General features: G+C 41.5%; 4 protein-coding genes and 1 long non-coding RNA gene across 5 annotated transcripts; 1 reads left to right on the plus strand and 4 right to left on the minus strand.

Annotated features, from left to right (window-relative positions):
- Positions 1–333: 333 nt before the first annotated feature.
- On the minus strand, positions 334–5,150 carry LOC100822274 (transmembrane protein 87B). The gene is made up of 5 exons (XM_003577440.4): positions 4,752–5,150; positions 3,035–3,971; positions 2,583–2,678; positions 1,027–1,163; positions 334–848 (listed from the first exon to the last, which is right to left on the minus strand). Exons 1-5 carry the CDS (start codon positions 4,964–4,966, stop codon positions 680–682), a joined length of 1,554 nt encoding a protein of 517 aa, XP_003577488.1. The 5' UTR covers positions 4,967–5,150; the 3' UTR covers positions 334–679.
- Positions 5,151–7,056: 1,906 nt separating this feature from the next.
- Positions 7,057–12,234, minus strand: LOC100822584 (ABC transporter E family member 2). Its single transcript, XM_003577441.4, has 12 exons — positions 11,975–12,234; positions 11,320–11,405; positions 11,141–11,238; positions 10,908–11,025; positions 10,672–10,761; positions 10,079–10,383; positions 9,791–9,986; positions 9,532–9,714; positions 8,692–8,961; positions 7,868–8,113; positions 7,517–7,649; positions 7,057–7,439 (listed from the first exon to the last, which is right to left on the minus strand). Exons 1-11 carry the CDS (start codon positions 12,075–12,077, stop codon positions 7,530–7,532), a joined length of 1,815 nt encoding a protein of 604 aa, XP_003577489.1. The 5' UTR covers positions 12,078–12,234; the 3' UTR covers positions 7,057–7,439; positions 7,517–7,529.
- A 3,081-nt stretch (positions 12,235–15,315) lies between these two features.
- LOC100822895 (ultraviolet-B receptor UVR8) lies at positions 15,316–21,286 on the plus strand. The gene is made up of 15 exons (XM_003577442.4): positions 15,316–15,683; positions 15,799–15,875; positions 16,340–16,418; positions 16,891–16,950; positions 17,350–17,451; positions 17,535–17,628; positions 18,027–18,069; positions 18,153–18,198; positions 18,282–18,322; positions 18,431–18,533; positions 19,209–19,263; positions 19,367–19,433; positions 19,546–19,582; positions 20,242–20,321; positions 20,735–21,286. The coding sequence occupies exons 1-15, from the start codon at positions 15,425–15,427 to the stop codon at positions 20,858–20,860; spliced, it is 1,269 nt and encodes a 422-aa protein (XP_003577490.1). The 5' UTR covers positions 15,316–15,424; the 3' UTR covers positions 20,861–21,286.
- Positions 21,287–23,240: 1,954 nt separating this feature from the next.
- Positions 23,241–23,969, minus strand: LOC112268851. Its single transcript, XM_024455027.1, has 2 exons — positions 23,884–23,969; positions 23,241–23,754 (listed from the first exon to the last, which is right to left on the minus strand). The coding sequence occupies exons 1-2, from the start codon at positions 23,884–23,886 to the stop codon at positions 23,284–23,286; spliced, it is 474 nt and encodes a 157-aa protein (XP_024310795.1). The 5' UTR covers positions 23,887–23,969; the 3' UTR covers positions 23,241–23,283.
- Positions 23,970–25,889: 1,920 nt separating this feature from the next.
- LOC112268893 lies at positions 25,890–26,191 on the minus strand. Its single transcript, XR_002960400.1, has 2 exons — positions 26,138–26,191; positions 25,890–26,018 (listed from the first exon to the last, which is right to left on the minus strand). It is a non-coding gene; the product is annotated as an uncharacterized LOC112268893 (long non-coding RNA).
- Between the last annotated feature and the right edge of the window lie 865 nt (positions 26,192–27,056).

Genomic DNA, 27,056 nt, shown 5'->3' on the forward strand with positions numbered 1-27,056 from the left:
GTGTAATCGCGTGTGTCGGTTAGACCACCTGTTTTACCATCGTCAAGACTCCAACTTATCGTCTCGTTGAGACATTGGTTTGATATAGTATATTCGCAATTTCAGATTGCATCCGCTATTTATCTTGTTCTTACTTATTCTTCGATTGCTTGCAGGAACAAAGACCTTCGTGGTCAGGTTGATCGTGCCCCCGCGTGATCAATAACCCTCTGAAATTAGTGTATTGATTGCTAAGGCGCTGCCTCCTAGGCCATAGTCGGATCGTCAACGTCACCTCCTACCCAAATCAAGAATTACCAATCTCATCGAAAGATCGGACCACCCTCACCCGCATCACAGTTCATCCAGCAATTCTTGTCTACACACATCAGTTCATCAGTTCCGTACAAGACGCCCATCAGAAATACACAACCGGCAAAGAAACATATATGTACACTGTTTTTGGTATAAATAATTTGCAATTTTGCACCATGGTGGCCTACCCAAACTCCACATCGAACTAGAACCATTACTCTTACAAGGCATGGATAAAAATCTCGTGCTCCTACAGCAAAACCATTTTAGCGAAGGCATGACCGTAAAATGATATCGAACCACCAAAAAGAACTGAGCAACGTTGGAACATTCTTGCTCCGATAAATCACTTGTTTCCTCAGTATCTCAGCATAACAAACAAAAACTACTCTCTTTTGTCCTCCTCAGGCTCATCTTCTAAGCTGAAAGCATTGCTCACACCAGCATTTCTGTCTTTGTCAATCTTTACCATCCCTACATCACCATCAGGCCCCTTTGTCAGAGATTGGGCCTCCTCATCATCCTCGTCAGCAACTTCACCTGAATACGCATACCTGGACATGGGAAGGGTGTGTCAATTTCAGAGTGGTTCCTAGTCAACCATTTTCTTGTTAACCCACATAAGAACCCTCTGTTTTGTTATGATGGTGGTCATATTATATAGATATTTAGTGAACTCCTAAATTGTGCATTTTCTGAGGCTCAAGAGCAGCGGCGAGGCAAAATATTTACCTTTGTGAGCTTTGGGATGGTGCCCACAGATAACATATCACAACAAGCAAAACAAATGCAAGAGCATCCCAGAAGGCTGTGATGATCCAGGCACTCTGCCATCTCTCACTAAAGGGGTCTGTCGCTTTGAAATAGACCTGCAAAATGAAACCATGATAAGAAACAGGTTGCAAAATGAAATCGTTGTGAATTCAGCTAGCTTAATGATTATTGATCAATGATCAGTAAAGGAGAACGTCATATTGCCTGTGCAGGAATTGCAGGCCACCATGTTGATAGTCATATCTAAATAAGTAGAACTCCATCTGCTCCTAAATGTAAGAAGTCCTAGCTTTGTCCTAAGTCAATCTTCTTAAACTTCGACCAAGTTTATAGAAAAACCTACCGATGTCTATGACTTTACCTTTGTTTTATTAAATCCATCGTGATATATATTTTCATAGTATACTTACATTATATTCTAGATGTTGATGCAGTTTTCTATAAACTGACTTAAGACAAAGCTAGAACTTCTTATATTTAGGAACGGGGGTAGTAATATTTGGCACAAATGCAGAAAAAATGGTGCAGATAATAGCACTATCTCACGGTAGACATTTGCCCGAACTATGCTAGAACTGCCACATATTTTGCCTGCACTTTTAGCACTTCTAAAATGCCACAAATATAAATTTGACGCACTTTGAAACCAAATTGACGCACTTTGAAACCAAATTGACGCACTTTGGAATGCGTCGGTAATCTACCGTGTCGTAGTGTAGAGTCCCATAAATTTGCATGTGTTCAACCACTCAGCCCGTGACCAATGCCATGTGCAAGGGTTGGATTAAAACTGCATGCTGTCCCTCAATCTACTTCATGCCTTTGGTAGTGGTAAGAATATATTCATTCTGAGAGAAAGCTCGCTAATATAGATATCAATCAAAACAAGGTTCCAACAAGAAAAGTAAAATCGCTAATGAGAGATTTTGAGATACTGGCAATGCTTATCCCAAATTTATATTAGTAAAACTGATCTTTTTTAACCCAACTTATCCAGTGTCACATAAGACTAGTGTCATGTGATACATATTGCTAAGAATTTGCAATCGCTGCAGACAATTTCGAACTTGGAAATGCAGTTCTTTAGAAATTTAGACAAGTCAATGTTCAGACTTCGAACCTAAGGGAGTGCTGTGAAAGTGATTATCAAAACTTCCCGTAGAAGGTGTTGTACCAACAGGGATATGACAGTGGACTGTAACAAAGGCATGTTTTTCTTTTTTAGGGAAACAGTAGATCAATGTATTTCTAGATATGGCAGATGCATTTAAGGCACACATATTTAAACGGAATATACAGAACAATCTGCACTTGAAATATGATGAGAACATAGCAAACCAATATGTGAAGCCTATTTCTATCAATGAGTCTTGGGAAATTAAAAGCTAATACATTTTATGGAAACATATTGCAAATGCTGAAGATTGTCTCAAATAGATATATCAAGCATGTTGCATAGTGATTTCATATAGGCACAGTGTTTACTGTGGGTCTATGTCGTGAAATTTACACACCTCATAACCAATCCAGACAACTGAAGCTATCACAGAAACTGCCAACGCATTTGTAAACTTTCTGTATATATCCAATTTCACAGAGCTCCTCCTTGCCTGATTAATGAGAAAAGCACCAAATATTAGTCACAACACAACCACGCAACTCTTCTTTTCTCAAGGATCCAACAGGCCTTAATAATCAAATTCTAACCAAAGTCCTCTATCTGAGCACAGAACACCTTTGTGCTTAAACATTAGTGTTAGGACGTTCTAGCACATCAATAACTCACTAGATAAAAGTTAACTATGCTTCCAGCGAGAATTGCTAGTGCATCATTTGAGTCACCCACCAGCACATCTAACTACTGGCAGTACTGATAGTTGCTGTAAACCAAATAAATAAATATAACATAATATGATGTTACAAAAAAAACTATTAGAACAATTAAATTACAGTAAAGTTTGCTTACCTGTAGCTTCTCAAGAGTGCGGGAAAGAGAAGTGAAAATCCAAAGTATCAGAAAAGCATCCAAAAATGCATCAGGGAGGACAAGGAAAAGCTTTGCTTTGCCTGATATGTCATTAATTGTTCCAACATTTTCTGCAATATCCAGCAATTCAGAAGCCAGGAAATATGTAAGCCCAAGGAGCAAAACCTTAGAGGTGAGCCCTCCCAGAGTTGGGCGAACAACACCGTACCCCATTGATATAGAAAGGATCAGTAGACGGGAAACTGTTTTTCTGATGGCGCCAACGGTTACCACCCAAGTTGTGATTCCAACTGGCCGTACACCACTGCTGTTGAAGTTTAAGTATTCGAAATACCATAGTGTCATCTCAAACAGGCCAAGAGCAATGACTAGTGTAATCCAATTCTGGATTGGCAGTATATCCCTCCAAAACCTTATGTACTGGCTAAACCAAATAACCATGACTAACAGATATACCAGCGACATGAAAACATAAAATTTCATCAGAGGTGCCATTCGTCCCGGTAGGTATCCGCCAGGATTCTTCCAGATTGTCTTCCCACTCATAGCAAGGCCCCTCAGTTTTGGATCGCAAGAAATGAAGAACAAATTGTACATGCCTGTCTTTGTAATACGAACTTCCTCATCTTCCAACTTCACTGAAAGGTGATTAGCACTGAAATGTGTATCTATCACAACAGGCCAATCGGGATCATCAGAGGATGGCCTCTTGATTACTTCTCCTTGTTTGCAGCCCTCTAGTTTAGCAAGGTCAGGGGTACAGCAAATGGACCTCTGTCCACCATAGGCAGATCCCCCAATGTTATCCCTGTCTGCTGCTTCAAATAGAATAGCTTGTACCAGACCTGTACTGTGTGCCATTTTTGCGTGTGATTCCGCTGATTCTGCAGTCCTCCAGAAAGTAACATTCACAAACCTGAAAAGCAATATTCAGTCATCTAGTTAACACCAAATTCCAGACCATCAAGAGTAAGTTTTATAGGAGCATAGCTCAGTTGACTAAAAAAACTAGACCAGTCTACAACCCTACTTGTTATTCAGAAAAGAGAACAGTGAGATAATTAACCTAAACAGAGAGTAAGCAAAGAGTGTATAGCTTCATCAGATTCATGACAGGAAAATGGTCTCGAGTATAACATTGTCATCAATAAATTTTCGGTTTCCATGGACACTACAACTGAAAATGGTAATCCTAAGACATGAACCGGGAGAAGATGATAGCACTACGATCACTATCAGTACAAGAAATCAAAAGCAGGCAAAAAAAAATCTGCAGCTATCCAGCCTTCCACAAATAACCGCACAGTAACAGCGTGGGTTGCAGCTATTAGCATTCCTAAATATCCTAAAGGCCAGACCCGTCAGAGCAAGCCGAATGCCGAAATGCCCGAATCCACCTCGAAAAATCAGCACGTCACAAGCAATCGTGTCAACGTTGCATCACAGACACCAACTAATTGCCATTCAGCGAGCAAAGCAACGCAGCGCCAATGCCTGACCATGACCAACCCCACGAATTTGAACCTAAACAGCCCGTGCAGACGCAACGCGTCACGCAGAAGAACAGCCCGCGCCCTAGGCTCCGCAGCAGGCAGCAGCTTCCAGAAACAGCAGCCATTGGGGTCTCCAAGCACAGAACGAGGAGGAGGAGGAGGGGCGGCGCCGCGGCGGAAGAGGAGAGGAGTCGTGGGCTTACTTTATGAAGGAAGAGGCGGGGGCAGCGGGGTCGGTCCCGACAGCGACGATGCCCTCGCTCCCGCCGGAGAGGAGGAAGGCGTTGCCCACCTCGCGGAAGGACTCGAGGCCGTAGGTGTGGATCGACGCCTCTGCGCCGCCCCACAGCCACCCGCCGGCGGCGGCGAGCACGAGAGCCGACACGAGCGCGCCGAGGCGGAAGCGGAGGGGATCCATGGGAGGAGGGCGGGGGGAGATCTCGAGCTCGAGCGCGAGCGCGAGCGGCGTGGCGTACTGGTGTGGCCGTGTGGGTGGTGGTTGATGGTGGTAGATCGGTCACTCCGTTGTAGCTTGCCCTCTCACCGGAAGACGAGCGGAGAGGGGACGCGGCACGGGGCCCGCCGCGCAGTGACGGCGGGGCAACAGAAGCAGCGGGGCGGAGAGGAAAGAGAGACGAGCAAAAGTACCCCTACTACTACTGGTTTTTACTGATCGGCAAATTTTCCATGGAAGAAAAGCCATTTTTACAATTTCCCTCCGTTCCATAATTTGTTTGAACATCACGTGTATCTAGACGTTTTATAGAGTCATCCATTTTTGATAAATTTGAGACAAGAAATATGAAATGGAGGGAGTAAATATAGCAAGAAATCCATATAGAGTAACTGAGACTTCTTCTTTTTTTGCGAAAAAAGAGTAATTGAGACTTCAATATTAAAACATATTTTGAGTTTTTATCACAACACAACCCTTTAGGAGAAACTCAAATTCCGCTACTAAAGTCAATTGGCAACAAATTGACACATGAACCTCACACGTCAGCCTCTATGATAAGGGGTGTCCCGATCTTCTCGTTGAGCTCGTTGTTGATGGATGATAACTCGCAAGACGTTGACGAATCTCTGTTTGTTCCCTCGTTGTCAATGCAACAATTATCAACCTTAAATGATATTCGCAACACCACACGCTTGCGCACGTAGCCGCCGATAGCGGTTCGGCAATCTACTAATTCCCAATGGAACAATAGATAACACATGAATGTTCAGTAGCAAAAACACCAGATCAAAATAAAATGGTAAAGGTAAATTCCTGATCGAATCAAAGAAGAATATAATTTCAGATGAACGGTTGCAGTAGTTCAATGAAAAGGTTCTGAATAATCTAAACGTGGTCTCGCTCTAACCCTAGGTGTATCCCTTGTATATATATGCGAGGGGAAGCCCAAACACATTACGGACTCAGACTTAGACTCAGACTCAAACTCAGATTCAGACTCAAATTGGATTCCGACTCAAACTAGAATTCGACTCAAATATGGACTCGCAGATCCGGGCGCCCCTTAGACGTGTCGAACTCGTCGTAAACTGTCCTAGTGCGCCTCGTACTCGTACTCAACTTGTGGTGCAACCTGGGCATATCATCCCTGTCGTTGGCTGCCCCTTGCACACAAGTCATTCTTCTAACCTGTATCCTTCATCTTTACTTGTGGTGCGCCTGCCTCTCTCTCCTCCCGCGCGCATATCTTGATGTTGGATATCGGCTCTTGAGGATCCGTGCCCTCATCACTCTAGGAGTGAAGTTCGGGCTCGGACGGCGACATATCCATTCACCGGTGCCTTCAACCCAGTTTAACAGGAGAAGATGATGGTGCATGCTTAGAAAGTATTTTTTTTTGAGGGAGTGAAAATGGAACTTGAGATAGCAAAGAAGTTCAAGAACTGGAGGCTGCTTTTGAGATTGAAAACAAAGAAGGGAGAAACGGATGAAGGGGTATGGCTTAGTTAGGACAACTCCAGCAGGAAAACCCATATTGTGTTCGTTTTGAGCTTCTTTTGGTCCGTTATCCGTTTGGGTCTGCAAGTGCCCCTAGCGGAGGTCACATTTAGTCCGCTTGATTGGCTATAGACATGCGGGTCAGGAGATGACAAACACAGTGCAAAAATGCAGTCCGGACAGACCAAAACCTGCAGCAAATTTCGGCTGGAAATGGGTCGCGACGGAGCAAAAACGTACCAAAACGATCAAACGGGTCTCCCCGCTGTTCTAGACCAGACCGCCAATAAACATGATTATATCAGGATTCTTTGGCTCCTAAACGCTGACGTGCAGGCTTCATATGTCGGTTCAGCTTTATGTTTCTCAATGATGACCGATTAACACGGTAGTTGTGTTTTTTAGAAATTGTGGTTTTCTGATACGGAAGTCCGAATTATAACCCTATCTCAACTTTTCGTCCAAGAATTCTAGAGGGAGTGATCACTTAGTGAGAAACTGAAAGTGACCTGATTATCCAATCAGCAAAGAATACACCACGTCAGCCTTCCAAATAGAAACACAATGGTCGACTAGATACTGTAACAAATATACAAGTCAAAGAAAATTATAAGTTGTATGAATTCAAGGATTGAAGGATACCAGATGGTAAAGCCATGATACAACAATGCAGATACACGAAAACTGATAATCGTTCTCCCCTCAGAGTCAATTAGTTTCCTTCCCATCGTACAGAGAAAAATAAACAAAAATACAGTATCAACACCACATGCGCTGCTTTATAATCGAAGAACTTCACTCGATGGGCTTCCCTCCTGTAGCCTATTATTTTTGTATGTCTCATCTAATGATCTCATGTAGTGGCAGCAGCTTCCAGCTAGTCTGGTGCATCCAACAGACTCGGAGCATTATCAACGTGAAGCTCTCCGAGAAGTCACTGAAGAGCAAACAGGTCGTTCAAGAATAAGTATATTGGAGATCGTGCAGGTGTAAACAAATGACAATTTTAGCAACCTGTAATTCCTCATTAGTCATCAAGGTAGTAGTAAGATCCAGCATTCTTCTGCTCTCTGTCTTTTGTAGATTCCAGTTTGTTTATTCGTGGCCTATAGTTGGTCGGGTCTCTTCTAAACGTAATGTCAAGATGCTATCACAAAACAATTAACAAGAAAATTAGCACAGGAAAACATAGGCAAGTCAGTGAAGAAGAAATGAAAGCAGCGCAGGTTTGTATATGCTAATCTAGAATTGGTGAATACTACTGAACATTAATCTTATAGAAAGCTGCATACAACTGAACCAATTTGAGATTCGAGTATTACAAATATCTTGTGGATAATTATCAATACTTGTTACTGCACTTACCGATAAGAATTTATTCATCCCAGATACCAAAGACTGAGGTGCATTGGCAGTGCAGTCAATAGAAGCACGTCCTTCATAAACAATAACCTTGTCCGCTAAGTACGTTGCCATGATGAAATCATGCTCTACGATAAATGCAGTTTTCTTTGCATGAAGGATGAATCTTTTGATAACCTTCGAGGCAACAATTCGCTGTTCTGAATCGAGATATGCACTTGGCTCATCAATTAAATAAATATCTGCAGGCTGAACAACAACCACAAAGTTAGTACCAACAAGATGACTGTTATTGGTCTCGAAGTTTTGTTATATCTACACATAACAAAGGACCAAGCGCTCGTATTTGGTTGTGCTGAAAATCTCGCTCAAGGAGGTGAAGTGTCACATGGATTATGGACCATATACTCCCTGCGTTTGAATTAGTAGGCTTTGCAAGTTTCTCGAAATACTTGTACTCAATACTTTTTCTAGGCAAACAATTTTAATTCTATCATCCTATTGGATGAAGGGAGGTGGGGAAAATGGATGGTAATATGAAAAGAGAGATGAAGTGGTATTTTGTCTATTTGACATTTTGTCTTTAAAATCTGCACGTGCAACTAATTTGAAATGGAGGGAGTATTATTTTTGTCCTAGATGAATACCCAATTATTATACGCATATAAATACAGGCATAGAAATTGAATTGAAAAAAAAAATTAGTATATTATAAATGTATAACAATAACAGATGAAAAGCCTTCAAACTTTTGAAAAGTAAAACAATAGAATGTAATAACAGCTATACTTTATTCCCAGCGAAGGTCAAGTAAAAGCAGAAAATACCTTTCCAAGGCACAGACATAATGCCACTCTTTGGAGCTCTCCACCTGATAAATTAACAACTTCCTGGTCCATGAGTTGCTCAATTTGCAGTGGTTTCATGACATCAGACACAAACTGAGGATGAGTATATGAATCCCTTATTTTCTGATGAAGCAAGTGCCTCACTGGATGCTGGAATTTTGGGCTGATCTTTTGAGGCTTGTATGACACATTAAATTCAGGAATTTCAACCTCAGTTCCTTCTATGGTATCTGGCTTCAACAACCCAGCCTGTACAGTCATAACAAGGATCGTATAAGATGCAAAATGCTTCATCTACTCAGTAAATTAAAGATGACAAACTCTTTTATGAAGATGAGCTTCGCAAACGTTAAAGAATCAAGAGGAAATGAAGAATCAAATAATAGTTATAGTTAATATTCTAATAAAATTAGATTGAACATACAGAACAGAAGTATCAGAAAGACAAGTTGTTCTTAATTTTCTAATCTCAACAAGATAAAATTACACCTTTAGAAAGCCAGTATTAGATTGGATGCGCCCAGCTTAAGAAAAAGGAAGAGTAAAACTATGCTAAATTAAGATCAACATTGTCGACCAGCAATAAACTCGATGGTATCCTTCCAGCATCGTCAAACTCACGCATTTCGCAGTATCCAATAACAATCCTGATTCAATAGTATGTGTACAATTATAGTAACAGTACTAGGGAGTTATTGTAAGTTTCAGAAGAGAACACACTGCCGGTACTAGGGAGTTATCGTAAGGTTTCGAAGCAATACAGCAGAGGTAACAAAGGGGTGTGTGGAGGAGGGGGTAGACCGGTAGAGAGAGATGTACCAGCATTCTGATGAATGTAGTTTTCCCTGTCCCGTTCTCACCAAGCATCACAACAATCTGAGAATCAGTGAATTCACCCTCAGCAACAGAAAGCTTGAAATTTCCCTGTGTTTTGCTCATGGAAGGGTACTTGTACCGCTGGTATGACGCTACTTCCTCTGCATTTTCCTGGGTCTCCGCAATCTAACAGAACAATACTAACATAAGAACAAGGTTTCATTACTGAACAAATAATTCAGATCTTATGTGCCAATGTTACCTTAAATGTAAGAGATTCATCACGAAACCGAAGGTTCTCTGTTGGAACAAATCCAGCCAGGAAAATATTGATACCTTCTCGGACCGAAAATGGCAGTGTAACAACACCATAAGCACCTGGCTTCCCATATAAGCAGCAAATAAAGTCGGACAAGTAATCTAAGACACTCAAGTCATGTTCCACGACAATGACATAGCTGAAAACAAAAACAGAGAGCACTCAATAGTAAATTTCTTAAAGCTTTTAACCAAGAGTTCAAAAGATAATCAGGTACCAAATATGCATTACCTGTTGGATCTAAGCAAGGACCTAATGACTTGTGCAGCCTTAAGCCTCTGCTTGACATCAAGATAACTTGATGGCTCATCAAACATGTAAATTTCTGCACTTTGCACAGCAACAACTGCTATTGCAAATCTCTGAAGCTCACCACCAGACAAATCTCCTACATTTCTGTCAATAACCTGGTTCAATTCAAGGTCAACACACAGCTCATTCTTCATATCCCGCTCATCTTTCTGCTCAAGTACTTGCCCTACATTTCCTTGAACAGCTTTTGGAATGTGGTCAACATACTGAGGCTTGATGATAGCCTGTAAAAGGGTAGGAAGAGAGGCAGAATGCACAGTATCAGAAGTGTTCAACAGTAAAAAAATCAAATACAAAACCACATTCTGCAACAGATTATACAAATGTGTGTACCAGTGACAACTCAAAACTTGAGTAATATCAGATTATCTTCGTTTATATACATATTTCCAACAAACATTTTGGTAGCAGGTGTAAAAAGTAATTGTAAGCAGGATATCACGAGCTTATTGCAGACTTCGTATTAACAAACCCTACTTTAACTAAAATCACAATGAGTAAAAAAGTAGCACCTTCAGGTTATCTTCCAATATACGCGTAAAGTAATTCTGAAGTTCGGACCCGCGGAAGTATGTAAGAATTTCTTGCCAATCAGGTGGGTTCTGCAACAAAACAAATGCAAAGCTAAAAAAAGATCTTTTGTGCAGTTCATAGAGAAGGAGAGAAAGGGACCTTTTCCACCAAAAGAAACTCAGTTCAAACTAACAGTCAGATTAAGAAATCAGATAGGAGATATGCAATAACATACTTTGAATCGTCCCAAATTAGGCTTCAGCTTGCCAGCTAACACTTTAAGTGCAGTTGACTTCCCAATTCCATTGGTTCCAACAAGGCCCAAAACTTGACCAGGTCTTGGAACAGGCAACCTGCAAATGCAGAATCAGTACATCTTCAAAAGAAAAGCTTCAGGACAGATAAAAACATACAAATGACAGATAATACAGCTGCATACAGACCGGGCTCTTCGATTTAACAAATCACCTGTGCAATTTGAAGGTATTCGGACCATAGCGATGAGTGGTATCTTTTTCCAAATCTTTCGGAAGATTGATAATTTCAATGGCATCAAATGGGCATTTCTGCAGCAAAGGATGCAGTAGAAGTGAGAAGATTTTATTTCAGCTCTTAGACAAACCATACATCCAATAGCTGTATCATACCTTAACACAGATACCGCAACCAATACACAGCTCTTCAGAAATGAATGCAAGTTTCGCCGCTGGACTAACTTCAATGCAAAGCTTCCCTGTACACAAGCCAGTAATCTGTCATGATCACAGTAACACTTCAAGCTAGGAAACTCGTAAGCATGCATAATGTAAATTATTAACTTAAGCATACGGATTACAAAACAACAGGGGAAATGGAGATGTGGTGCACATAATGAGAATAAGCTCTACGAGTGCCTGCACATATGTGGACACCAGGTCTTTTTATTACTATGATATGAATAACTAAGCAGTTAGTGCATAGTAACATGCATGAGAATTAAATTAAATCTTGAGTGAGTTCATAGCAACGCTTAAACAACTACATACAGATGATTCCCTAAAAAAAACTGCATGCAGATGATGCTACGGCTGCCTAAACTAAGGTCAAGCGCTCCAATTTCCTCAGATCTTGCAAGTACTGCGCACTAATCAATGAGCGCCAAATATAAAAATAACAAAATCATCGCATGAACAGATTACCCCATGGAAATGGGGGAACCACCGGGATCTAAACTTGGATTCGCCGATACCACCCGAGGGCAAAACTTAAGGCCGCATCGATCAGAACCGCGAGGGCGGAGAGAGAGGGAAAGGGGGGAATTACCGGTCTTGACGACGGGGCAGCTCTTCTTGCACTCCTGGCGGCACTTCTTGGGTTTGCACTTGTCCTCGCTCACGATCGCGATACGCGTCAGCCGGTCCGCCATCTGCGGCGACTCACTTAGCCGCCGCCGCCGCGAAGGGGTCTCCGATGTGGGGGAAAGCGTAGAGCCCTGGCGGCGGCGCTAGAGCTGCGGTGAGGAGGAGAAGGAGGGTATCGCTTTGGCTGGCTTTTGGCTTTGGGAGTGTGGCGGACACGTACGCACGGCGGTGGGGCAGACCAAGCAAAACCCTAGGCTCGGGTCCTCTCCTGGCCGATGGATGCGACCGAACCAGATTCCCGAGTCCCGACACCTGTTTTTCTTTTCGGAAATTGAGAACAAACCAGAAAAGTCATTGCACTGATCCTAGTGGGTCATTACACAGGCCAAGGCTAAATCGTGTGTCAAAATGTGCTATGCTGAATTTATTTTACATTTTTTTATTAAAAAGTGTAAATAAAAACTACAGTAAGTTTCTGAAAAAAAAACTAGTCCGTAGAATAAGTTGATTAATCAGAAAATAAGTAAAAGCTGGCAAACAAATGGGATCATGAGAATTCGCTAATGCCAAATGCCAAATGCGACCTAAATTTATGATCGTTGAATTGTGTTTGTGAAATTTATTTATGATTTGCTATAATAAAATTGCAATAAAATGAAAAAAAATGCTTAGCTAGTTAAGCAATAGAATAAACAAATGTTTGTTGAAAAGCTTATATAAGCGACAATCATAGCACCAAACCACTGTCTTAATTTAGTACATTTGAATAAAATCTTCTTTTACTTACCATAATAAGTTTCGGTCCTTCTAATTTGTAATGACGAGGCAGTAACTCATTTTTTATTTAAACGACTCAAATGTGTGATACTAGTTTGAGTTAACAGGTGCCAGCGACAGCAATGCCACACGCACATTCACTACGTAGATGCATGCGCGAATGAGAGACTTGGAGGAGGGATGGAGGGGAGTGAGTGAGTGAGTGAGAGAGAGAGAGAGATATTTGTGTTTGATGGAGAGAAAAGAGAGCAAATGCCGAAACAAAAAGGAGAAGAGAGATTGCTAGCTGAAAAGGGAAATGAGGGAAGGAGTGAAGTGTATGGGTTTGCACGTCCTGCGGTGAGAAACAAAATGATCATGTTCATTGTACATGTTTAAGGTACATACGGTGTATTCTTCTATGCGCTTTATATCATTTAGATGAGATATTTGACATACTATGATCATCTCTTCCTAATGTACATGTCAATATAAAAATATGTGATGGATAAAAAATATTTAAGAAAATGTAATGAAAAGATAAATTATGGTGCGCTGGAAGAAAGTTGTCATATTTTCAGATGAAGAAACCATCACTTAGTTAATGAAAGACACTTTTTACATATCTATGTTCAAAGTCTGCAATTAGTTTTGAACGTGTTGTTTCTGTGAAGTATAATAGCATCTATAACAGTTGGAAAGTTTGTTTTGCCCTCCTCCACGTCATCTAAAGATATAGGTAATGTTTACATAAGTGCTAAGAGATCACAGCTTTCAAAAAAAAGATATACATGCTTTTATCCTATCTCGATCTCCTTAGTAATTATCCTACGTGACAACGTTTAAAGGAACATAATGCTAGCTCATTGTACATGAGTAATTTGCTCATCTTTCTCTTTTCAAGCATCCCTTAACCTTGTTTAGTTTTCTCCATTAGAGGCAGAGAGAGTACTTGGTTCCGGGCATTATTAGTATTTACATGTTTGTCAAATGGTTTAATTTTTGAGGATTTTTACGGTACCCCGGTACTCCTTACAAGGAAACAGAGTACCAGACAAATCTAACCATCCATGTTATAAGGGCATTTTAGACTTTTTGTTTTCTTGTTATAGAAACACACAGACACAATTTTCCTTCTATGTCCTCCCGTCGTCTTCAATCGTCCAGGGCAAAGAAAGCCTAGATGAAACTTCTGCTAGAGACAACCGATTGAGATGGAAACGCGCAACTGCTCTCTGGACTTCCGATTGAAAATATGAAGCAGCGAAATAAAGTCCCGTGAAATTCCTCTATGATTTTCCAAAACACACACAAGTAATTAATCGCCGAATGAAGAGGGAATCCATTTTGATCTTCAACCTCAAGTGATACTACCACTCTCAACGCCCAATGGAGTGGAGGATCAGAGGATTTTGATGGCAGAAGGCCTGATACACAGCCATGACCCAGTGAGGTCGGCGGCTGCAAGGGGCGGCGGCGACAACACCCAAGGTTTCCCCTTGGCCCAAGAAATCATGGCGCACCAGCAGAGTGGCTGACAGAACGTGTTGGAGATCGTCAACGAGCATCTCCGGTGAGATGTGGTCCGCAGGAACCGATCAGCGGGATGCCGCACGCGACAAGTCTCAAAAAGATTGAGAAGACGAGATTTGGTGTTAGATGTGGCCTCTCTGTTACAGTTTTGCCCCTAAGACGAAGGTACTCCATGGTTTTTGGAGTGGTACTCCATAAGACTTGAATCGGAGTACAACTAAAGTTAGCCATTAGATCTAGACAAATAAACGGTCTATATTAATTTCGGTGTACTACAAAAGAGCTCTATTTTTAAGACCTAGAATCATTTCCATGTGGTACCAGCTGGGATTGATCTATGTTTCTACAACTTCTGTGAAAAAAATGTTGCAATTCGTTGCCAGCTCAAAACCAACAAGAAAAATAGTGACACGTATAGCAAATTCAGTGGTTCATATTTCTTGTTTTTACATACATTGCGAATATGTGTATCTTTGTAGTTAAACGTATGGATCCATCTAATGTTACAAGGTTTATGTATGTGAATGTTTCCTTCATGATTGCAATGCTTCAATACCAAAAAAAAAGTCATCTTTTATTAATTGTTGTCTTTTCAACCAAAATGATACAAAGATATTAAGTATCATATATATTAACAATTTTAGACTCAAACTAAACACATATGCCTCACTTACGATATATTGGATACAAATATTGGGAATCGGCTGGGAATCGAGAGTTGAAACAGCACGCTAAATCATTAGCAACATCATGTACTTCCTCCATCTCATAGCAACATCATGTACTTCCTCCATCTCATATTAAGTAAATCAAATTTGTTTACATATGAATGTATTTAAAAGTCTAGATAAGAGTCAGAGAAGATCTAACGTTGCTATAGCATTCTATTCAAAAAATAAATTTGGCACATATAGCGATGCTGATGCAATCTCAATTATCGGGCACCTAAGCAGTGCGTAGACATAAAACTTTGGTTGATCTATAAACAGATGAGCGTGTTCGTAAAAAGTTGTACTACTGTGCACCCAGAAACATCAGGCATTCAGGCGCGACAGGGCAACTACGTGGACTCGCGGACGCCGCGAGCGACGCGACCGCTCGGGAGAGCTCCAACGAGAACGCGATGTGGCGAGCGAGGCGGTGGCCGTGGCCAAGCCCGCGGTCGAGGCCGCGATGGCTCTCTACTGAAGCGGTGGCGGGTTCGGGCGAGCCGGCGTGGCGTCGGGTGGCGGCGCTGTGGGGGAACGGGGACTACGGTCGGCTGGGGCTGGGGGCGCTGGAGTCGCGGTGGAACCCCACGGCGTGCCCCTTCTTCCTCGCGCGCGCCGGCGACCCGCCCGCCTCCCTCGCGTGCGGCGGCGCCCACACCCTCTTCCTCACACGTACGCTACCTCCCCCGCTCGCTTCCCCTCCTTTGTAGCATCACGGAGAGCGAGAGACCAATGTTAAGATTTCAGAGTAATCCCGTTTGTGGTTTTCACCTGCTGTTTTCTGCAGAGAGTGGTCGTGTGTTCGCTACGGGGCTGAACGACTTCGGGCAGCTTGGGATAGGCTCATCTACGACCCATATCGTGGTACTGTTTCATGCCCATAATAATACCTTGATGTATTTGCGTGTGCATTGTCAACCAACGAAACAGAGTCACAGTAAGGCAAGGATTATGATTCGTATTAATTGGGGCAAATTAGAGCAATGTTGACTCTTACTAGGTGTCGCGAAACTATGAAATCCAGTCTACTACTGTATGGAGACACAAAATGCATGGAAGTAAACTGTTATGAAATGTTTCCATGTAATTATCAATTTTACATCCGATGTTTGACACCTCATGGTATCATGGATAAGCAATGCAGCAGATACACTTTCTGACTGGTGAATTTGCAACATTGGTACTTGATGTTTTTTTAATCTAATTCTTTAACACTTGATATAAACCTTTAGCTCACCCACCCACCCAAAAAGATGAACCTGTTTGTCTCCCTCTGTAGGTCTCTATTTATTTTTCAAGCGATAAATCAGGTCTCCTTTTTCATGTAGGACCCTATTGAGGTCACTGGATTTGGCGAGAAAGTTGTACAAATTTCAGCTGGCAACCATCATTCCTGTGCAGTAACAGGTGAGCGAAAAGAGTCTTGGTTTGGTTTACCAGAAGTAACAGAATGTATGTATAAACTGATAAGGACCTGTTTGGGTTAGTTTCGAACTAAATACCAAAACATTTAACTGCCTTCTACTCCTTCCGGTTTTCTAAAAGCTCGCTCCTGGACATAGATAGACTCAAACGTTCAAAATTTTGATTACCAATGCCTTTTATGTTTAGATTAGATACTCGAAAATCATATGCATAAAGTTGTCTCGAAAAGTACTTTCATGATATAAGTTTTTTGTTTGGTTTTATAAATACATCACAATAAAAAGTAGTGATCAAAGTTCTATTCTGAAGACCATACCAATGTTAAATCAACAGCTTTTCAGAACTGGAGAGAGTATTATTTTCCAACTTTATTTCTGCAGTTGTAAACGTGTGAATTAGAGTAGTGGTGGTATCAATTTGCAGTAATGAGACTTTGCTTTGTCTCTCTCAACAGCGGATGGCGAGCTCTTTGTTTGGGGCAAAAATTCGAGTGGCCAGCTTGGCCTTGGTAAAGGTAATAGTATTATCTCCTTCTTTGCATTCCTAATGCTACCCATAGTTGTATCACCACTTTCATGCAATATATGATATATTTGGAACAGTTAAGACTTTAACATTATCAACAATAGCATGATTCACATTGTTGGGTGTGGGGTGACTTGACCCAACAAAAATCTGAAAAGAATCATGTATGAGGTTAACCTGTACATACTACTTGAGCAGGCAAGCTCCAATTTGTCCTACACGTATTTCCATCACCTTGTGTGAATATCATCATGATTCTATTAAGATTTACTTCGTAATAATATGGTTGCCTTTTGTTTCGTTCATCAATAATCTTTCAGTTGATTAAGTTGCATATTTGTCACCAGCTTTTAATTCTGACTTAGAGGGTTCTTTCAACTTGGTTTAGGTGTGGGAAAAGTAGTGTCTACCCCGAGGAAGGTTGACTACTTGGCTGATGTTAGAGTGAGAATGGTTGCTTTGGGGTCAGAACATTCAATTGCTGTTACAGGTGAGTATGGCAATAATATATTTTACATTAACTTCAATATTTCTGCTTTTGAGCGCCTGAAATTCATCTGTCATTTTCTTAAGAGGGAGGTGAAGCTTTGAGTTGGGGAGCTGCTGGCGCTGGTAGACTTGGACATGGCCACAAATCTAGCATCCTGGGATTCGGTATGGTCTCAAGGTATGGTCAACAGTTGTCCCTTCTTTGGTAGCACTTATTGTGGATATACAACTCTATGTTCTGGATAACCCATTTCAGTATATCGATCAAAGTTCATCCTTGACCATAAGAGATGCAAAATTCGCTCCTATAAGCTGGCATGCTTATGTACTTGGAAGACAATGCTCATCTCATAGGGAATTCACATGTCATAAACTTGAGATAACCAAAGTTCCTAGTGCCTGGATGACGTAGTATGAGCTTGAGTAAAAACCTGGATACAAGTTAGAGTGCTTCTGTCAGATATTTCTCTGTAAAATACGTTTGATGGTACTGTTCTTGCACTTTGCACTGTGCAGCGCAAAAAGTATATTTCATTAGAAGGATGATAATTGATAATCTTGTCTTCATCTGTGCAGTGAATATACACCAAGGTTGATCAAAAACCTTGATGGTGTCAAGGTATTTTGCTTTAAGTTTCACACTCTGGCCTCCTGATTAAATAGTGACCCCCTTCTCATTCTTTCTATCTATGCATTGGCTAGATTAAAAGGATAGCTGCAGGAATGCTGCACTCAGCTTGCATTGATGGTAAGCAATTTTCAAGTAGGACAGCTAGTCAACTACTAATCATGATTTCCCCATCTTACAATTTTCTTACATCAAATTTCCAGAAAAAGGTACTTTGTTCATATTTGGGCAGAAGACTGAGAAGGTGGTATCCAATCAAGCCACTTGGCACATTTTGTTTCACTGTCCTTGTTGAGCCTTTTTTTTTTTTTGCATTGTCCCTCCATCCCTTGTATTTAACAAAAAATTACAGGTATTTGGAAGATCAAATGATGCACCTAGACCAACTGTTGTTGAAGAGATACAGTTTTCGGAAGAAGTTGCTTGTGGAGGTTATCATACTTGCGCTTTAACAGGTATTAGTTTTGTGTTCTGCATGAAATCAAAAGAAATGCACGGATTTTATTTTTGCTGGCATTAATTGGTATCAACTATTTTCAGAATATATTTGGTACTTTGGATCAAACCGTTGGTCATACATTTAAATGTATTTCTTGTGTAGTAGGATTCGGTCATGCCATGGTTTTGCCCTAGGTGCCGTGGTGTGCAGTGTAACCTTGGCACATATGGATTTTGCATCAATATGTTAGCACCTTATAGCATTATGCAACTTGAGATTAGTTTCCTCATATGCACATTTTTGTCTCCTTTTCTTTTCTTGGATGATCAACTGAAGAAGTTCTAATTGAACAAAATTTGTTGGTTTTTACATTGTTGAATCTTTATGTGCTTCATATTTATTCCATGAAATTTCAGACAGTCCTTCTGAAGTTCTGCCCCTTGGAATTATTTTCAGTTTGTAGCTTATGTTGCTTGCTAAGGAAATATTTCTTCTCCCTCCGCTCCATATTAATTGGCACGGATTTAGTACAAAATCCGTGCCAATTAATATGGAACGGAGGGAGTATCTCTTGGCAAGCGACCTGATTTGGGTGGAAAGTTATAGTTCTATAATTTGTCAACTACAACTATCAGTTCCGTTCCACTGTTCTAAGGTTCTAAAAGTATGCATCGTGATGTTTTTTTTGCAGATGGTGGCGATTTGTATTCTTGGGGTTCAAATGAAAATGGTTGCCTTGGCCTCGGGTATTTTAATCTATTACTCTTCCTATAAGTTTGCTACTTCAACTACTATGTTATGTTTCTATACAAATCTGAGGTTGCATTCTTACATAATACAATGTATCAGGGTTACGGGCATGGTTCGTTCCCCAGAAGTTTTAAGGAGTACATTATTTAAGCTTCCTGTATCTAAGGTTAGTATGTGGTATGCCTAGTCATCGGTTCAAGCTTTTCTTTTATATTGCATCCATTAAAGACAATTCATTCCTTCATTCCTGGTGGACATTCACCTTCTATCATCTGTAGGTATCCTGTGGTTGGAAGCACACAGCTGTAATTTCAGGTATCATAATTTTGCATCCTTTTCTCTAACACGCTGGGTTCTAAGTACCAGTGGCAAATGCTTGTATCTTGATAAACGGGTGTCCGTTTATATGACTGTAATGCTGTATCCAGCTAGTTTAAATTTCCAGTTTGACATTTGAACCTGATAAGACTACTGTAGTTCGGTTTCTTTAATGAAATCGAGAGCTGAGCTCCTTAATCAAAATAAATAAATAAATAAAGGGTGTCCATTGCCAGTTCTCCACTTGTTTTCATGATGTTCCCTAAATTATGCATTTGTCTCTGTTAAGTATATCTAGCAACAACAAGATAGAGTTTAAAGTGGCTTTTGAGTTGACGATATCATGTTTCTATAATGCAAATAGGACCACGTCACTGCACATGGTTTGATTTAACTAGCTGTCCTCACAATTCACAACTCAACAAGTCACAAATTTTCAATAGCAAAGTCCTATAAAAAATATTAATCAAATTCTTCATAAGAAAAAGGTGAGAAGAATAATGCTATCGCTTGTGACTCAAGACTCAAGAGTGACTGTATTTTTATATGAGATACCTGACAAGAGTGACCGTTCCATATTAAAAAAAAAGATAGATATGCAGTTGTATTTCATTGCCACATTGTTAGTGATACTCATAACGTCTCAAAACATCCAGGTGAAGATATTTACACATGGGGTTGGGGAGGTGCCAATGGTACATTCTTTGAAGAGGGCCAGTCTTCTGGTGGGCAATTGGTGAGTTACTTGCTGCCACCACAACTATTTATTACTAGCACAACACCCGTGCGCTGCTGCGGACTAAAAAAAACATGTTTAAAGAGAATGCTATAACTCTTATTTATTTATTTATTTACTTTCTTAGATCATATAGTCCATATTCGTTATTTTCATTTCAATGATTTATGCGAAATCTACAATTGATGTAAAAAAACAATTGGCATAGTCCGGAAGTGACGGACCGCCACCACCAATTGAGTTTTTTTATAAGAGTAAAGATTAATTCATGCTGATGCTCTGCATTTTGTACCTGCTTGCACAATTCCCATCAGATCCTGTCATATGGTCGTAATATCTCCAATATCTCCATTTCATTTATACTAAAATTGCTGATTTCATTTTCTTGTGCTGACTAAGTGCGTGATTTGCAGGGGCATGGAAACGATGTCGATTATTTTGAGCCTATGATGGTGGAACTTGGCAGGAATGCAAGAGCTGTTCATGTGTCATGTGGCTTCAATCATACCGGTGCGATATTTGAGTACAAGGAGAATTGACTGATGTGCCATCTTCAGGACCGCAAGTGCAACCAGGCATGTTTGGTACCACTAAGTTATACCTGCATATAAAGGGGAGAAAAGAATAAGTTTTGCTCTTGGTTCTGCACTCGTCTTGTATGTGAAAAGGAATATAAACAAGCCGATTACACACCTCAAATGAGTGTATCTAGAAAAACTCGTTAAACAGAATGGGAGACAAGCCAGATGTCGTACATACCGAATTTTACAGGTTAGCCTAGCTGTATAGTGTTCATATTATTTTCTTCTTCTTGCCAGCTTGTATCTATCATATTTGACAAGCCTGTAAGAACTCTGGTGTTTGCGGTCGCAAATACAGAAATGCTGATGTGCACGACCGGGTCGTGTAAAATAAGATGTTAACCAAAATAAACCATGTTTGTGTAGTTATAAACTTGCACCTTACATGGATCATCCATTATTTTTTAGGATGGCATTTAACTATCCCTCTTTGGTGTTGCTATTTGTATAGTCCAGCAATTTTGTCATGGTTATTACCTATGATGAGGACATGGGTGTACTGGGTACATCCATGACCTCAGAGGCTCAGACGGTGAGACAGACATCACTGATCGCACATTGACAGGGACGCACCTCAAGCTTGACAGGCGGCATAAGATCTAGAATGACCATTCCAACACATTAAAGACGAAGACATTTTCAGAACGAAGAAGGCCGCAAAAGATGACATCGAAGGCGAAGAAGAAGTTGTGGCGACAATGATATCACCAGTTATGGTATTGGTCTGTTGGCTATCTCGTCGTCTTCTTCAAGAGAAACCCTATCCGTCGTCTTCTTCCAAGAAACTTCAATCTCCATTGGTTCCTCCCTCTCTCACGGCCGATCTAGCCTTAAGAGACGAGGGGAACCACGGATCAACGTCTGGCATCAAGTTTTGCTTGCTACCTTCTTTTGCTAGGTTTTTGTGTGTTTCTCGGTGGCGTCTTTATGATGGAGACGTCGTCGTCTAGAAGATTGGTGTCCTGGCTCCTTTCATCGTCCTGGTGTAGGCGTTGCAACCTATGCCATGGAGTCAGTGGTTCTCACGACACGTCTTTTCGGGTTGCTAGTATTTTTCCTTGTGGATTCATCGACGGAGAAGCAGTTTTACAGCTTGTCTCGCAAAGGGTATTACCCCGGTCATGGTGCGTTCAATGATCTTAGTTTCTCATCGTTTGAGGTGGGCAGCTCATGTGGCTTTTCAAAACCTTTGAGGTTAGTTCAGCTTGTGCAAGCATGGTATTCTGCAATTTTGTCAACGAATACGTGGAGAAGTATCAAGATGCGAAAGATGGATCAAGAGAAGTTTACTTCGAAGGACTACAATGAAGCTTTTAGTTTTGTTGAGTATCTTTGTTATTTGTGTTCGTTTGTGTATCGATCTTTTGTACTTTGTCGCTTGAATCAATAAAGATAGATCGTTGCTCTAAAAAAACCCAGTTATGGTATGTTGTTTGGACACCAAAAGATACAAAGATTTAGCAACATGCCGTGAGGGGAACCGGGTCCTCCGCCACCGATGCACCTTTTGTGGGTCTAAAATATACTTGAGTTTCTTGTGAGGTTGGTTCCTCATCGTCTTATTCGGGCCAAGAAACAAAATGATATGCTCTATCAGGGGTCCTTCCTTGTAACCACAATCCTACGTATTCCATCCGTCCAACAAAGGATGTCTTAACTTTGACCAAATTTGAATGCATCTATACATTAAGTCATGTCTAAATACATCTAACCTGCAAAAAAAAATACATCTAAATTTTGACAAACTTGAGACATCTTTTGTTGGACGGAGGAATAGTAATAAGGAGCGAACACGATTATCCTATCAACGTTACAGCCCATCTGCAACCTCTCTCCTTTTGCCTCTCATTTGCATCAACATCTCTCTTAATGTGTCTACGAGCTCTCCAATTGCAAGTTGTTTCTTCTCTCTGATCCAATTATTGAAGACTTCTGCCAAGTTATTACTAACATATTCAACCTTGGTAATTGATGAAAACTTGCTTCTTGTCCACACACGATCATGTTCCTTCCTTAAGTAGGCTATTGCTTTTGGGCTGATAGATTCTATCTCCCCCATGAGCGTCTCATGCTTCTCAACTTCATATGTCCAAGCTGCAGGCCACATGTTATCAAGTATGTCACCTTTGAACTTCTTCTTGAAGTTCAGCATGAGATGCATCATGCATTCCCTGTGCTCGCACTTTGGGTACACTTTTTTTGTGGCATTCTCCAACCCTTTGCATACATCTATATAGATATTGAGCCCTTCTGGATCACCAATACACAACTTAAGTTGCTGCATGAACCACACCCAATTTTCAGTGTTCTCTTTCGAAGATCCCAAAAGTCACAGGAAACATCCAGCTATGTCCATCAACACCAATAGCTGCAGCCAACTGTCATGTGTACTTCCCTGTAAGAAAGGTTGAATCGACCCCCAAATACGATCCGCAGCCTTCCAAAAAACCAACAATGCATGTCTTGAATGCAATAAACAGCCTATTGAAGTAGTGCACGATGCCACCTTTCTTACGGACTGTCTTGATGTCTATTTCACACACACTTCCTGGGTTGGCTACCATTAATTCTGCCTTAAAATTCCACAACAACTGAAAGTTCTCTTGATATGTGCCATTCAGGGCAGCAAGTGCACGAGATCGCCCTTTCCAAACATTGTTGTACTCCAACTTCATATTATACTCCCTTTCCAATCGTTCTTTAAGACCCTTTGCACTAAGTGTGGCCTCCTCTTGCAATATGGCTTTCCCCCTATCAGCAATACAATTCTTGTTTGCCATTCTTGCTTTGCCTTTCTTCTTGTCACTTTTGTTGGCACTTCCACAAGTATGAGCAAATGGAAGTTTCTTTGCCTACAAGTATTTACAAGTGTGTAAATAAGATGTAATAACAAGTGCAGAAATAAGCACATTTATAGAATGTAATAACAAGTGCATAACTAAATATCTCATGTCAATTCCAATAAAAAGCTGTTTCCATACCATGAAGGTATTACAACCCTTTAACTTGGAAGCATGTATCCTCCATGGACAATCTTCATCAGAACATATATGACGAAATCTCTCCTTATCACTATATTGTGTGTTAAAAGACCACTCTTCTCTAATTGCTAGTTGTCTCAAGGAAACCTTAAAAGTTTTTGCATCAACAACGGTAGCCTTCTCTTGAATCTGAGGACAATTTCTATCGTGGATATGAGTGGGAACCAAATTGTTAGCAAGTATACCCTCATCATCCTTGGGCACATTTTGTTCATCCCATGAATTTTCAACATCCAATGTTCCCAATGGAATCCTTATATCAGCTACCTCCGGCCCATTTTCAGGAGCCTTTACATGGACTGCCTTCTTATCCTCCTCATATTGCACGGGCTCATCATCCTCATACTCCCCTGCATAGGCTTGGTTAGGCCAAGCAAAAAATGGAGCATGAACCGGCACATCATTTTCCTCATCACCATTGACATGAGCAGTGAAGGGGCGCGTAGAGATAAACAAAACTTTTCCTACGCGAACTCCCAAGATCTAGCCAAGGTAGAAGGCCACGAGGATTACCACTAGACGCGCAGTTGCGGATTATCGATGCAGCGTCTTGATGCAGTGCAGTCCCTCAATCCGATCCAGCCGATCCAATCCCGCGATCGTCGAAGTGCTGAATGTACAGCACCTCTGCCGGTATCCACACGTGCAAGGAAGAGCTCCGGCGGCGGACTGTTAGGTCCGGTGCGACGGTTGGACTGAATGGGGCTAGGGTTCTCAACGCATGAGAGTGGCGAACCGTGCCCCTTAGGCATCCCACGCCCCTGCTTATATACCGAGTGGAAGTGGGCTCCAGCACTTGTGGCCCATCCATTCTGCGAGTCCAACTCGCATTGTCAGCCCATTTCCGGTTCGGGTCCAACCCGACCAAATACTTGCTCCCGCTCTTAAGTTTGTGACCCCGCAGGCTCATGGCGACTTGGACACAATTGGAGTCCGACTCTCAATCGATCAATCGGTAGCGGCTCCTAGCAGAACGTGCCGACTCCCAAGTACCATCGAGGCATGACGACGTACCTTCCAATGTGACATACGTCTTAGTCCCTTTTGCCTCACGATATACCTTGTCGAACTATAGGCGATTAATCGTCATCCCTTTAATAATTCAACTCTCTTCTCGATCTGTGATATACGATTCATCCGACTAACTCTTAGTCGATCGACCCGATTAACAGTTAACCGAGTCGCGCATGGCCATGCTTCCCGAATCATATCACTTGAGAGGGCCCAGAGAATATCTCTCCAGTCGGAGGGGCAAAATCCCATCTTGGTTATCCACATCACACAGCTTGATTCTCAGTCAACCCGAACTCTGCCTTTATAACTGCCCTGTTACGGAACAACGTTTGATAGAACCTAAGTTGGTGATCCACAACTCGGATTGTGTGATAACCTCAGGTCTAAGGATTACTTGATTGAGACATGCAAATGACGACCTACTCGTTGCATCTCAATATGGGTCAGTCCGACTCGCTAAACTCTTTAGCCGAGTCTGTGTAAGCTGGAATGACATCACCATCGCATGACAAGTGGAACCGAGTCATTAGCCAACTTTCACATTAGTCTAGGTTATGTGTCCAGCACAACCTCAATGACTAAGGACAATTTAGTATGAACAACATGAATACATAGTTCCGCAATCAAATCACATATTCAATGATACATATCAGATGTTCAAACAAGGACAACTTAATAATCTTTATGAATATATTGGGAATTACATCATACATGATTGCCTCTAGGGCATATTCTCAACAAGCAGGTCCATTATTTTTGCTCTCAATGGTCACACCAAACCTTATAGTTCTTGAGTCATTGCATTTGTCAAATAATTCTGCTATCTCTGACTCGGAAATTAAAGGAACGGGTCCATCTGCGGCTGCATACCAAATGGTTATTCTCTGATCAGTAGACCACTGAAACTTGTCCTCCATAGCCTTTGTTATCTGCGCCACGGACAAGTCCCGACCCACATCAAAATCCCATGTTTTTCCCCTTTGGTACACTCTTCGACCATCTAGAATCGTCAAGTATGACTTAACATCTATTTCTACTTTGAAGGTGCCCATCAATCAACACTGAAACACACAAAAGAAAATAGCAAATTCTGAACTTGCTGCACTGCACGTCGGTACAAAATTCTCCAATGAAAAAGACTAATCCAAACAAAGCATACATGGGAAGGGAAGAACTGTACCAGTGCGGTGGAGGTGGTTCGGGTGGTGAGCCCGCGGCGAAGTAGCAGCAGTAATGGTGACGGAACCCCCGCGGAGAAGTAGCAGCAACAGGGTCGGGGACGGCGCAGCAGCAGGTCAGCACGGGCGGCGGTGGACGGCGCCCCCGCGACGGGCAGAGTGCGCTCGCGGGAGGGAATCAGAGGGGAGGGAGGTAAGGGGATGCGGGGACGCGGCCGGCGGAGGGGCAGCCATGGATCGTGGGGTGGAAGGGAAGGGGACGGGGTGGAAGAGAAAGGGACGGGACGGGGTTGAGAAGAGAAAGGTCGTGGAGGATGAGGAAAATGCGATGACCTTGCTTTGGCCCAAACGGAGGGCTAACGGAGTGCTATTTTGGCCTAAAAAACCTTAACGGCGGTGTTGTTTTGGCAAGTTTGGTTTTTTCAGTGCTATTTTGGAACTCTTGGTTTTGACTAGTGGTACTGTGGCAATTCTTTCTACATATTTCCCTACTCCGAGCAAATTTATGTTGTTTCTTCAACCAGACAAATGAGTAAACATAAACTCTACAACTTGTGCAACCATACGTCCAAACCACTTCCCTCATTCAGAAAGAAAAAAACTTCAGTCACTTTTTATTCACGTTTAAATAACCCAACTTTTTCTAATCTATACCAATTCAATAGGTACATATTTGTGTAGTCCATTGATCTAGAGTAAAATGCACCGCTACTCTTTAAACTTGGCACTGATGTACATCTTAGTTTACCATCTCGCAAATGGTTAAACCAGCCCATTAATTTTGGCATTCGGGTTCAGTTTAGTTCAAATCCTCGCTTGGTGCACAGTTTTGGCAGGTCCACATGCTAACTCAAATGTGGTGCACACACCTCACAACCAAGGAAGGCAGAGAGGCATTGCAACATTGCGGAAAAGCACTTG

Source organism: Brachypodium distachyon, chromosome 4 (assembly GCF_000005505.3).
Source record: "Brachypodium distachyon strain Bd21 chromosome 4, Brachypodium_distachyon_v3.0, whole genome shotgun sequence".
Taxonomy (NCBI): domain Eukaryota; kingdom Viridiplantae; phylum Streptophyta; class Magnoliopsida; order Poales; family Poaceae; genus Brachypodium; species Brachypodium distachyon.